General features: G+C 32.4%; 1 protein-coding gene across 1 annotated transcript; it reads right to left on the reverse strand.

The window, feature by feature from the left end:
* Positions 1-925: 925 nt before the first annotated feature.
* LOC149226291 (uncharacterized) lies at positions 926-2,226 on the reverse strand. Its single transcript, XM_089375271.1, has one exon. The coding sequence runs from the start codon at positions 1,994-1,996 to the stop codon at positions 1,424-1,426; it is 573 nt and encodes a 190-aa protein (XP_089231397.1). The 5' UTR covers positions 1,997-2,226; the 3' UTR covers positions 926-1,423.
* Between the last annotated feature and the right edge of the window lie 10,419 nt (positions 2,227-12,645).

Here is a 12,645-nt window from a genome sequence, read left to right on the forward strand (position 1 = left end):
TCAATGGAGTTTGATCAAGGCCCCGATACCTCTGTTATAAAGTCTGGAAAATTCCATAATATGAATGCTATGATCTATATTTCTTATTAATTCAATGAAAGTTACATTTATACTTGAAAAATACACTTATGTCTCCATAACTGAAAAATAACTAATCTATAACTATATACAAACAAATCCCAAAGGATTACAACAATTCTTTTCTTTAATACTACATATAAAATATGAATAATTTAAGAACTCTAACAACAAAAGCGATATGCTCCCAAGTTCTTGTTGTAATGGATTTGAGTATTGTTATTAAATCAGAAGAATCCTTAAAAACAAAAACAAAAAATTAACAATAATGGATTTCATTTCAGTATTGTTATTACATCAGAAGAATCCTTAGAAAAAAAATAAAAAATTAATATACGAGTCAATTTTTTTTTATGGCTGGTTTCATTGTAATTAAATCACCATTTTCTTGCTTATTGCATTGTAAAAAAAATTGCAAATATAGATATAGATGATTCAATTTATACGTTTAACTTTTTGAAAATTTTCTAAAGATCTACCAATGTAGTTTCAAATGTTGCCGGAGTCATTCTTCCTAAAACTGTCAAATTGAACCTGGACACAGAAAGCAAAATATGTACACTCGGAAGTTGCCTGTTTACAGAAATTCATACTGTGCGAGTCTGCTTCTCCCCAAATTTCAGGATGGGTATCAGTGGTTTGTAAGGAAAAAATTTGCTTCTTTCAAAATTTTTTCATGCAGGCGTTTTCCTAAATTTTAGATTATGGGGATCACCTTTTCAAAAATACATAAAATTGATTGACCAACTTAATATGGATAAACTCAATCTCTTTCTCAAAAAAATGTGTGCTTTGGCCATTTTAAAATGATTCACATGGTCTAAATTTAAAAAATTAACATCTGAGATTGAAACCCCTGAACATTTTGATTTGTATATTTATTAAAGCTTTATAATTCAAAGAAGTATCAGATTTAGCACACTCCAATTCAATTAAGAATCAGATTCAGCATTGATTGGGATTATCCTTTTGTGAAATATTTGTAGAAATCAATACTCTGGAGCAGTGCACTCCAACAATTACTTCATATTTTGCCTGTTCAGATACATTTTTGGACAGTTATGATGTACAAAGATTTTCTGTATCAGTTTGTTTAACATGCACGTTAAAGAGGAAAAATGAGAGGAGATAGCTATTTTGCTCATTACAATGAGATTTTCAAACCCACAGAATTGATATCTTACAAAACCATTACGAAAAATGAAACTTTTACTGATGTCAATTGCACAGTGATCTGCAATTGTAACATCTAAAAACTTGGAATTTGATTCCAAGTTTCAGAAATTTCCTGTCACCATACATCATAGATCAAAACCCTTCTTGACTGAGGTTGATTGAAGATAATTTAGTCAATAAAACCAGTTATCGTCCAGACCGCATTTCTGCCTTTGAGAGTCCTACCAACGCCTTCATTTACAGAGAACGAAGACATTTCGGTCCGGGCAAGCTGTCTGGCAATGAGCTCATGAGGTGGGATCATATTTCTCTCACAATCCCACCCTCCATCATCATCACTGCTATCATCGTCAACTAACCCATGACTTCTGCTCCAGAAATTCTCATTTTTCTTCTCCTCCCATGACATCTGAGACCAATCCGGGATATTCACAGGTGCAGAGGAGCGGTACCTCATTCTCCTCTTGTCATTCTCTTCCTGGTATGATTCCTTCCTATGAATCTTCACTGATCTTGTGCTATTGTTAGTATTCCCCTCCTTTCCCATGGATCTGCACACGGAAACACCATTACAAACATTTTCTTCAAAACCAACCTGCTCGGAGGTCTCTACATCAATACTACCCCATATATCCTCCTCATTAAACTCTTCCATCCTCTCAGATTTCTCAACCCTTCCGGTTTGCTGAATCCCAAAGAGCTGGTACATATGATGATTCTCAGATTTAGGCCTCCTCAGCATGGATTTTCTCCCCACCCAAGAGCTTTCTGCAATGTTTTTCTTCGATTCCCAATAATCCCACTCGGATCCTATATACAGCTACTAAGATTGAACCAATTGAAAGTTCTTTCTGGCCTCCACATAAACAATACAAGAACCCAACTCCTAATCACAGGATATGAGCCGACCCAAACTCCTCAGATTAATCTAATTTCAATATTGCCTTATCCACTACTCCCTGTCCAACACCAGCAGCCCCTCCCCTTTTATAGGTTCGAGGGATCATCCTCACAATTGTTTACCAAAAAACTGAAGTTAAATTCAACACTGCAAGATAACCTATCTGTCAATATTGGTTTCTTTTTTGCACGTCCATTTCAGTGGTTAAAATTCAAACCCCACGCGTGGAAGTTGTCGTATCAAAGGAAAATGCCAGACAAAGGCATCAACATAGCATATTATTGCATAACGTTATCTTTCAATAAATTAATTATTAGATGTTTTTATCTTTTAACAAGAACTTTGTAAGAGTGAAGATTTTCTATTAAAATGGTAAAAATATGTTTTAGAATACATACATAGATTCAATACTCTATAAATTTTTGAAGTGTTAGAATTGTGTAAATTATACAACACAAATTTTGTAGTTATTATTACGAGAAATTTTTATCTATGGTTTAGATTTGAAAAATAAAAAAATTAATATAACAATGTAAAATATATTTTATAATATATAAATAGGGATAGTCTACAAAAGTTGAGGAATTGCCTAGACAACGAAAAGTGGCCAAGCAAAAAAAATTCAAAAAATCTTATAGAAGCAGTGTTTGAATCGTGTTTTTGATGATCGAAATGGATTCAGCACCATCAAAAACTACTAAGACACCTAAAATTTTGAAGTTTAACAACTATAACTTGAATTTACAAAAATCCTTGTCGGATTTTCTCTTAATATAACCTGAATAACCTGAATTTCCATAACTTCCAAGACAATTCCTCATATAAAAAAATTCAACACTCTATTAACATATAATATACTAAAATTATATAAATTACATACTCAAACTTACCATTGCAAATAATCACAATATATGTAGATAAAAAAGAATATCACATACACTGCGCTTAATCTTTTATTTTATACCATCTTTCATTATCATTATGATTTCATTCGGTTATCTGTAAGATGCTTTTTGTATATGTCACGTTATCCACTCTACTTTTTTAATTTCTAGATACAATGATGTGGATAAAGTTCACAGCAAACATTTGTATTTTTCTTAAAAATATATATTTTAGACTAAAATTTTGACGAATTAAAAGGTGAATTGAATTTGAATCTACCTGAAGCTTTTAAAAATCCCAAAAAAATAATCAATCAGATGAAATTCTGGTGACGTTTCGTTTGGAATTTCGATTTGTTGGACCAATCAGCATGGCTGCACAAATTTTAAAATCTGTGACTAGTCTCTGAAGAGAATGCATATTTTGGACTCTGTGCACCAATTGTGAATGGGAAGAAAATTTCCGAGACGTGCAAGTAATTCTTTATTATCAAGTTGGGCATTGAAAAAAATGAAACCGCTGATAGAGAAAGATTTGGACGCCAACTTTAAAGACATGTAATAAATAGTGGGCGAGACGATTCATCCACCTTCTTGATGTTGAAATCTATGTAATAAAAACCAACCGTATTTAAGATAAAAATAAAAATAAAAAAATTAGGCCTTTAACAATACGTTTGCGAAAATAGAGGATTCTATTGTGGACACTTATTTGAATGCCTTAGTCTAATGATTGTGGTTGTAGTCTCATGATTATGTTTTTTGTTTTTAAAGTTATCGAAATTCTTGTCATCTTTTAAAAAGAAATTGATAGTGATTTTTGTAAACGTAGAGGAAAAGTTGTTCAGAAAGTTATGGAAATTCTATTATTTTTAGAGAAAATCTGGTAAGGATTTTATTCCATTTATTTTTAGAGAAAATCCGGTAAGTATTTTTGTAAATCTAAGTTATAGTTATTAAACTTCAAAATTTTAGGTGTCTTAGACTTTTTTGATGGTGCTGAATCCATTTCCACTATCAAAAACATGATTCAAACACTGCCTTTACAAGATTTTTTGAATTTTTTTTGCCCGGATTTCAGCCACTTTTGGCCATCCAGGTAATTCCTTTAACGAGGCCTCCCTTTTGTAAATCTAAGTAAAAACTGTAAAAAATTATAATTTTAAGTGCCTTAAAAGTTTTTGATAGTGCTGAATCTATTTCCATTGATTCAAACAATCTTTATCATATTCCAACCACTTTTGTAGGTTACTCCAATCTGAATGAATATAAAAAAATTATAGTCTCCTTATTCAAGATTGATTATACATGGCCAAACACAATATTGAATGCGATTTGTACGATTTTTTAGATTCCATCCACTTTAGTAAACTACTCCAATCTAAATAAGTATTAAAAATATGATAGCCTCATTATTCAAGATTGATTATACACGGCCAAACACAATATTGAGTGCGATTTGTGCGATCTTTTTAGTGAAGCTGATGACTAGAAAAATAAATTTGAAATAATCAATCACTGCCATCTGTAGTACCGTCTGTGGTTTGTCCATAGACGTGTGCAATTAAGATCATTTACCAGTGGCCCCACGTGGTACTGTGGAGAACCTGGATTCCAATCATGCTTCGGAAAATACGCCGCCTGGGGTTCGCTGACGTAATTAAATATACTCAAGTATCTGAATATTCAAGTCTCTCATGAGCACTGCCATGCTAAATTTGGGAAGTTATTTTTAAATTGGCGTAATCTCACTCTACTCTTTCTTTTTCTTTTTCGTTTTCTTTTTTTTTGTTGGGATTTTCAGATTTGAGTTGTTTAGTCTATATCATGAGTTTTTCGGGACTTTTTAAGGCTTGGAACTATTTATGTTAAAAATTACAATATTTTTTTATTTTGTTTAAAAGGGCAAAATCTAAAGTAAAATAGTTAGACAATGACTTTTTGTATTTTGCAAAAATGATGGCACTTTTTAATATTTTTTTAAGGAAATTATAGTATAATATGAAAGCTACAAAATCTTAATAGAAAATTTGAATATAATAAATTTGGGTGTTTTTGAAGGTTCTGGATTCACTTATGCATTCAAAAATGCAATTTAACTAGCTGAAAATATCAATCTCTAAAGGAATTGGATCCTGAAATTATCGCAATCGTATTTAAGTCTTTGAAAATTACAATATTTAGGGATTTCAATTAAAAAGGCCAAAACTTAAAGTAGAATAAAGAAACAACAATCTTTATTTTGGGAAATGGATTACACTTCTTAATGTCTCCTAAGAAAATTATAGTATAATCTCGAAGCTACAAAATCATAACACAAAATTTGGATATTTTTATTCATAACATACTTATTTGGTGTAGACTACTGGAATTGTGTGGGGTTTAGTCTTCATGAGATTGGGCAAACTTTATGGGGCAAGGTTCTCGGTGGGTATTTATTTGTGGGATACATATGAGGCCTAGACTATTAGGATTGTATGGGTTTAGTCTTCACGAGATCTTAGGTTCAAACTTCATGGGGACGGGTTGACGGTAGGTATTCATTCATGGAGTACTTATGACATGTAGTATATTGGGTTTGTGTGCGGTTTAGTCTCTATGAGATCTCATGTTTAAATTTTATGGGGAGAGGTTAAAGGTGAGAGCCAATTATAGGGAATAAAAATTGTGTCAAGGGGTATCTCGGTAGAAGCCAATTGTGGGAAATAAAAAGTGTATCAATGCAAATCTAGGTAGATTTCTTGCATACCTAGATGCATCTTGTGACAGTATAACCCCCATGTTTAGCTCCCACCCTCAACCCCTCCCCATAAGATTTCCTCACATACTTGGAAATCCCTTGGGACAAAGTAACTCCTACAATTGACTTTCACCCTCAACTGCTCTTTATGAGATTTGAACCTACCCTCAACCCCTCCCCATAAGATTTTCTCACATACTTGGACATCCCTAAGATTTTCTCACATACTTGGACATCCCTTGGGATAAAGTAACTCCTACAATTGACTCTCACCCTCAACCCCTCTTTATGAGATTTGAACCTGAGACCTGATGGAAATTAAACCCCATACAAATTAATTGATCTACACCTCTTACATTTATAAGATACACATGATAAATATAATATAATGATAAGCATAACAACATAATGTAACAATTCTTTAAAAGTAACTAAAACATTACATTAACTAAAACATTAAATTAAAGAAAATGGGAAACTACAACTAATACTAAAAATAAAAATGAACATATGAAAATAGATTTAAACAATCCATTTTGAAACTAAAAAGAAAATATCAATTATTAAAGTTTTACATCCTAACCATTACAATAAAAAGGAGATGTTTGGAAAAATTAAAACTAGAATAATTGATACAAATTCCTTTAGAGATGGAAATGAGGTCTTTTCATTTCCATAACTAACTTCATAAAAAGAGATGCTTTCAAAAATTGAAACTAGATTAATTGATACAAATTCCTTTAGAGATTAGAGATGGGAATGAGGTCTTTTCATTTCCATAACTAACATCATAAAATGAAAACGAGATAAGACTATAAGATAAATCTAAACCATCCATTTTGAAACTAAAAAATAGAATACCAATTATTAAAATTTTACATCCCTAACCATTGTCACAAGGAAGAGAAGCTTAGGAAAGTTTAAGCTAAAATGGTTGTTACAAGTTCATGCTAGAGGGGAATGGAGTCTTTTCGTTTTTCTTATATCAATTATGAAAATTTTACATCCCCAACCATTGTAACAAGGAAGAGAAGCTTCGGAAAGTTCAAGCTAAAATGGTTGATACAAGTTCCTGCTAGTATTATAGAGGGGAATGAGGTCTTTTCGTTTTTCTTTACTTTCAAAGGGCTTTATAAATTAACCCCTAAATTTTAAATATGAATTTTTTGAAAATAAATTTATAACTTAGATAAATATAGGATAGAGTTGGGTCGTTTATTAGAGAACTAGTAAAATCAAATATAGAATAACATTACACAATGATCCTGAATAATCCGTATTAAGGAATTTCAAATTTTAGAATCTCGAAACATCAAGGAGTATACATCCAAAAAGGCCAATTTCAATAATGTAATAAAAAATAAAAACAAATAATTAGGATTTATCTATAATATAGATTTCATTAAGTTCAATTTTATTAGTGAAATAAAAAATAATAATGAAAAAACAAGAATAGAAAAGTCTTATCACTATAGTATTATAGATAATTTACCTCTTAAAGAAAAACTCACTCTGCATAAGCTTAAAGAATATTGCTATATCAAATTTAAAACATTGCTTAAAGAATGTTGATACTTTCAAACTTAAATGATAACTTTCCATATTAGTGTCATCAAATTAATTTCCACATTATTATCATTAAATCAATTATTGGTTTATGATTGGTTATCATTAAATTAGTTATTAGTCTATGTCTGGTTATTAATTATTGCTTAAAAATACATTGACTCTGCAATATTTTGTTATTTTTTTGCAATTTTAATCAAAATTTCATGAAAATGTTAAATATTTTTATTTTCTATAAATTATAAATTAATTTTTCAATTTCCTAAAAATCTTATTTCTTATTTTCCATTGGCTAAGAGAGGTTTCATGGGACATAATTCTCTTAGTGAGGGTATTTTCTTTTTGGCATTGGTTAGTCACTTCTTTTTAAAATAAAAATAAAATAAAATAAAATAAAAAATAATTTTCTGAGTGGTTATTCCGTGTGAGTGCTCTGACACTGACACTATTGTGCTTGACACTACTACTACTCTTTGGTCCCTTATCTGGGTGAGGGGGGCCAAAACGTTGATACATTGCATGCTAAAAGTTTTTTTTTTTTTTTCTGAACTATGTTTTCTATAAATTAAGATAAAGAAAGTAGTAAATAAAAAGCAATTGTGAGGGGTTGGGGGGGGGGGGGGGGGGGGGTGTGTGAAACATTCATACATTGCGTGCTCAAATTTATATTGCATTTGCGGAGTTTTTTTTCTTTTCTAAAATATGTTTGCTATAAATCAATATAATGAAAGAGTAAATAAAAATTAATTGTGTAAATAATGTGTCGACGTCACATTAGGGGAATTTTGAGGTCTAAAATGCCCCCCCCCCAAGAAAATTGTAGAACCAAAATAAACTTTATAAGAACCAATAGGATTCAAGATGATGATGTCAATCATGGGGGATGATTCACCATTTTTGGAGTAAAAATAAAAAAGATTAAAAAATAATCAAATAATAAAACTACTTTTTCAATTTTTATTTTCAACTTATCTCCCTAAGTTTTTACTCAAATTTCGAGCGGGAGTTCTTGTTGGATGCAAAATTTAATTCCTCATCCGAGGAGTACCCATGTTGCATACTTTCGATGGACCCTGTTACACAAAAAATGAGAAATACATCAAAAACATGATTGCAATCACACTTTTCAAAGATATAGTTATTATTTTAATGCGTCTACTCCTTAAAAATGTCACCGATATTCATATTAAGAAGTTAACTTAGTGAGTGTCAAACCATTTATGTGCTTTATTACAAAAGTAACCATGTACTATTTTAGATATATGTTGGAATGTCTTGTTGAACGCTCTCGAAGAATATGCTTTAATACAGTTGGTATAATTGAATATGAGGAAACTCTATGTGTAGTGATATTAGAAAGTGCACAACAGAGTCACCAATAATACAATTGTATACGTGATTAGTTCAAAAAATTAAAGATCTAAAATTATCAGTTTAGTATCATCCGCGGTTTTATCTGCTACAAATTTTGCATGACTGTTTTGATGAAAAATAGATACAATATCAGCAAAAGAATTGCTTCAAAACACAAATGGAATAGAAACTTATTGAGAGAAGGTATATTGCACTGATGAATCTGAAAACATAGCAACAAGAAAGATTCAAAGTGTTTGCAAGAGAAAGCATACATCTTGACTTTGCTTGGTGTTTTATAGATCTAAATTCCAAACTATTACTACCATTAACGATCATTCTATTTTCTTCAAAGGCATTATGAATGTGTAAATACTCGAAAGCCTTAGATCCCTATAGCAACATAGCTTGGAAACTCGTTAGCTCCGAAAAATCACCGAAATTTCCACTGCAATGTACCTTTTTCCCAAACGATCTATCAAAGCGTTGAATAAATATACATAATCTTACTCTCTTTTTTTCAAAGGAAAAAAATGCTTCTTCTTTATATTAAAATAAAAAAGATAGCAGATATGCTTATAATCGCTTTTTTTTAACATCTCATCTTTTTCAAAAGTATCTAAGATGTTATCACATATTAAGTTAGACCTAATAATATCTGCAAATAGAAGCCTACTTTCATATTTTCTAACAACTATTCAGTTTTAGCATTGCATCCTTACATCAAAGTTTATTTTACATATGCTCTGAAAATTATAACAAAGTACTCACGAAGTGAATCCAAAATATATCTCCTATGAGTAGTTAATGTTGCTAGCATTAACTAAAATATCTTATTCAAAAGCTAAAAAATAGAACTGACCATGTTCCTTAACGACACCTCTCTTGGAAAGTAGATTTGCAATCATATTTTGTTTCATGTATATGTGGTCAAACTGATTGTTCTGGAAGGTGCTTACCATGTTTTGAATGCGCTTCATCCAGTTCGATAGAATGGGTAGGTTGACACGAGTGTAGTCCTTCACTCTATCTATGATGCCCTTAGCACCTCCATATACCTATAATCTCTCGAGCCTAAGCCATTTTTCCGCTATAAGAACACCCCATAAAGCGATGACCTATGCTTTGAGGTTTGTAGTTTGTCCACCTTCACACCAGAAATGGAAGATTTTTCCTAGTTCAATGACAATGAAAGCACTGCACCCACACTCTCTCCTAGAACATGCACCATCAAAAAAATCCACAGGGAATTTTTGCCATATGTCTTTGTACTTGCATAATCTATTGCTGAAATTCTTCTTCGTCTATCCTATTTCATTATAATATGCAAGAGTATTAATAACATTTTCCCATATCACCACTCCTTTTTTATTAAAAATAAATGCATTTCTACTGTGTCAGATAAACCACATGATGTATAATTTGAGGGTTCTAAATCTTTTATGAGATTTGAACCAAGAAAGAATACAAGACCTTAAACATTGATTATGTCCAACTAGAATGATATTCAAAGTATTGAAAACTCCTTCCCACACCACCACTCCTTATACACAATCTTGCTTACTCCATTGATAGAAAGATCTTTTTGAAGTCATTGTTTGTTAAAGCTCATAAATGCACAATTTAACTATGTTTATTTTGGTGTGGTAATAGTTTTATATGTTTGTACATGTATATCTATCAAAGAAGCTACCATTACAAAGCTTGAGCTTAGTGTTTTATATTGAATAGTCAATTATGATTTTGGTATTTAAACACTATCTAAATAAAAAGTTTTGAGAGTGTAGGAATTTTATTGATACAAACTATGCCACTACCCTCTAAACAAAAGGTGTTGATGTTGGAAATAATACTGAGAGGAGGGGTGAATCGGTATTATTAAATAAACTATTTTTCATTTCACAACCAGATTTGTATATGCTACTTCAGCTATGGGAAACTATGTATATACGCTACTATGTCTAAAGAAACCAGCGTATATCGGAAAACTTAAGATTCATTAATTGTTGATCTTTAATCAATGCATGAAGACTTCATTAATCATAAGAACAATAAACAGGAGCAGTAATACAGAATAGATCATCACACACATGGACACAAATATATAAGGTGGAAACCCAATGTGGGTGAAAACCACCTGCTGCAATTCGTCTCTATCTTCTTTTAATTAGAAACTTCTTTTTACAATGATTTTGTACTCGTGCAGTCTTATACGAGTACGCAGGCTGTTACCTGCAGAAGGCTACAACCTTGTCTCATTCTCCAGCTTCTTTTGGAAGGGAGCTACAACCCCCTTAGCTCTTATACTAGCTGAGGTACTAGTACGTAGGTGCTGACCTACAGAAGGCTACAACCTTCTCTTTTCTTTCAGGGACCACATTTCATGAATTTTCAGACTGGATCCATGAGTAACATAAATCAAACATCAAGTATATCTTCATCAACCAATCTCCTTTGCACCAAACAAAACTGATTCAAACAGTCACTTCTCTGAATGTTGTACCTAGAAAATAGTAACAGTAACCAGACACCAATTCTTAACTTAGAATACTATAGCAATAAACAAAAGTAGCTAAAACATATTTCAAGAGACATACGCTACTTCAATGTGTACAACCTGTGTGCATACGCTTATGAATTAAGGCCAACCAGTGTATACGCTATTCTGCATTACAGAACCAGCATGTATACGCACCTTTTCCTCGCTGAACCTAAGTACAGATCTATAAAAGATAATTTATCCTTTTCACTTATTTAGACATCAGTTATACCAAGATTATCAGATTTATAGATCAATTCATGCACCAAAATAACAAATCAAAATCACACAAAGATACTACTATTCAAGCCTTAAGATCTTAATCCATCAATAGTACTTATCCTTCTTCTTGCGCTCAGGTTCCTCCTTGATTTAGATCCAGCTATGCACCATAACACAATGACCAGTATTCCAGATCTAGTTCTTCATAAGATATTCAATGCTTGAGTTAATGACTTTGCCTAATGATCTCCTTCCCCTTTTATAGTCTTAGGCCTTAAACAATACCATGGTCCAAAACCATAAAGAATCAATACCTTGGACCAAATACCTAGGTTCAACACTTCAGACGAGATACCATGGTCCAAAACCATAGGTCCAAATACCAAGGACTAAATACCATAGACCAAAAATAAGTTTTCCCACACGTACGCGCTTTTTCGTCCATGAAAGTGCGTGCATACGCATATGCGACTTTTGGTCGGTAATCCCACGTTTATACGTGACCTCGTCAAAGGGAACCTACGTATACCTCTTTTTCTTTCATTCTGAGAGCCTGAACAGTGATCTGCCATCTAAGTGAGTTGCCATCAAGGACAACACCTGTGTCAAAGTGCCAAACCTGTGTCATAATGCCAACAATCTCCCCCTTTGGACTTGATGGCAACCCCAAGTCACTCAAAGTCATTCTCCCCCTTTGACATCAAGGGAAAACGGTTATGCTCCCCCTAAGTTCATGCTGAAATCCCTGCTCTGCTGTGTTGTCCATGCTCCCCCTGACTATAGGCAAGGTCTGCAAGAAGATGTTCTACAAGAAGACACATAACTTTGTACATCATAAATGACCTTCCAACCATCAAAGACTCATACATACATCCATCTACCAACCAAATGGGGATTGACTCATCCACCCAACCAAGTGGGGATACACCAAAAGTTTACACAAGATAAAACAAGAACATTACATTAACCATCCCAGGCATAGTGGGGAAATCAAAGTAGGCCACTACATTACCTTGATAAGAAAAGAAATACATGACATAGAGATGAAATATCTACAACCAGACTATGATAGTGATCAACAACTATCATCAGCAGCATTTGTCAATTATCATTCAGACCAGCAACCATGTTCTCCTTCTGCACTTGTTCCCCCTGAAACCAAAACACTGTGAACTTGAACCAAGAT

This window comes from Pinus tabuliformis, chromosome J (genome assembly GCF_031772625.1).
Source record: "Pinus tabuliformis cultivar Carrire ecotype Pingquan chromosome J, CPIR1, whole genome shotgun sequence".
Lineage (NCBI taxonomy): Eukaryota > Viridiplantae > Streptophyta > Pinopsida > Pinales > Pinaceae > Pinus > Pinus tabuliformis.

Bases quoted from the DNA above. Each gene is read 5' to 3' on its own strand.
- LOC149226291 (XM_089375271.1), bottom strand. From the start codon at position 1,996: ATGCTGAGGAGGCCTAAATCTGAGAATCATCATATGTACCAGCTCTTT.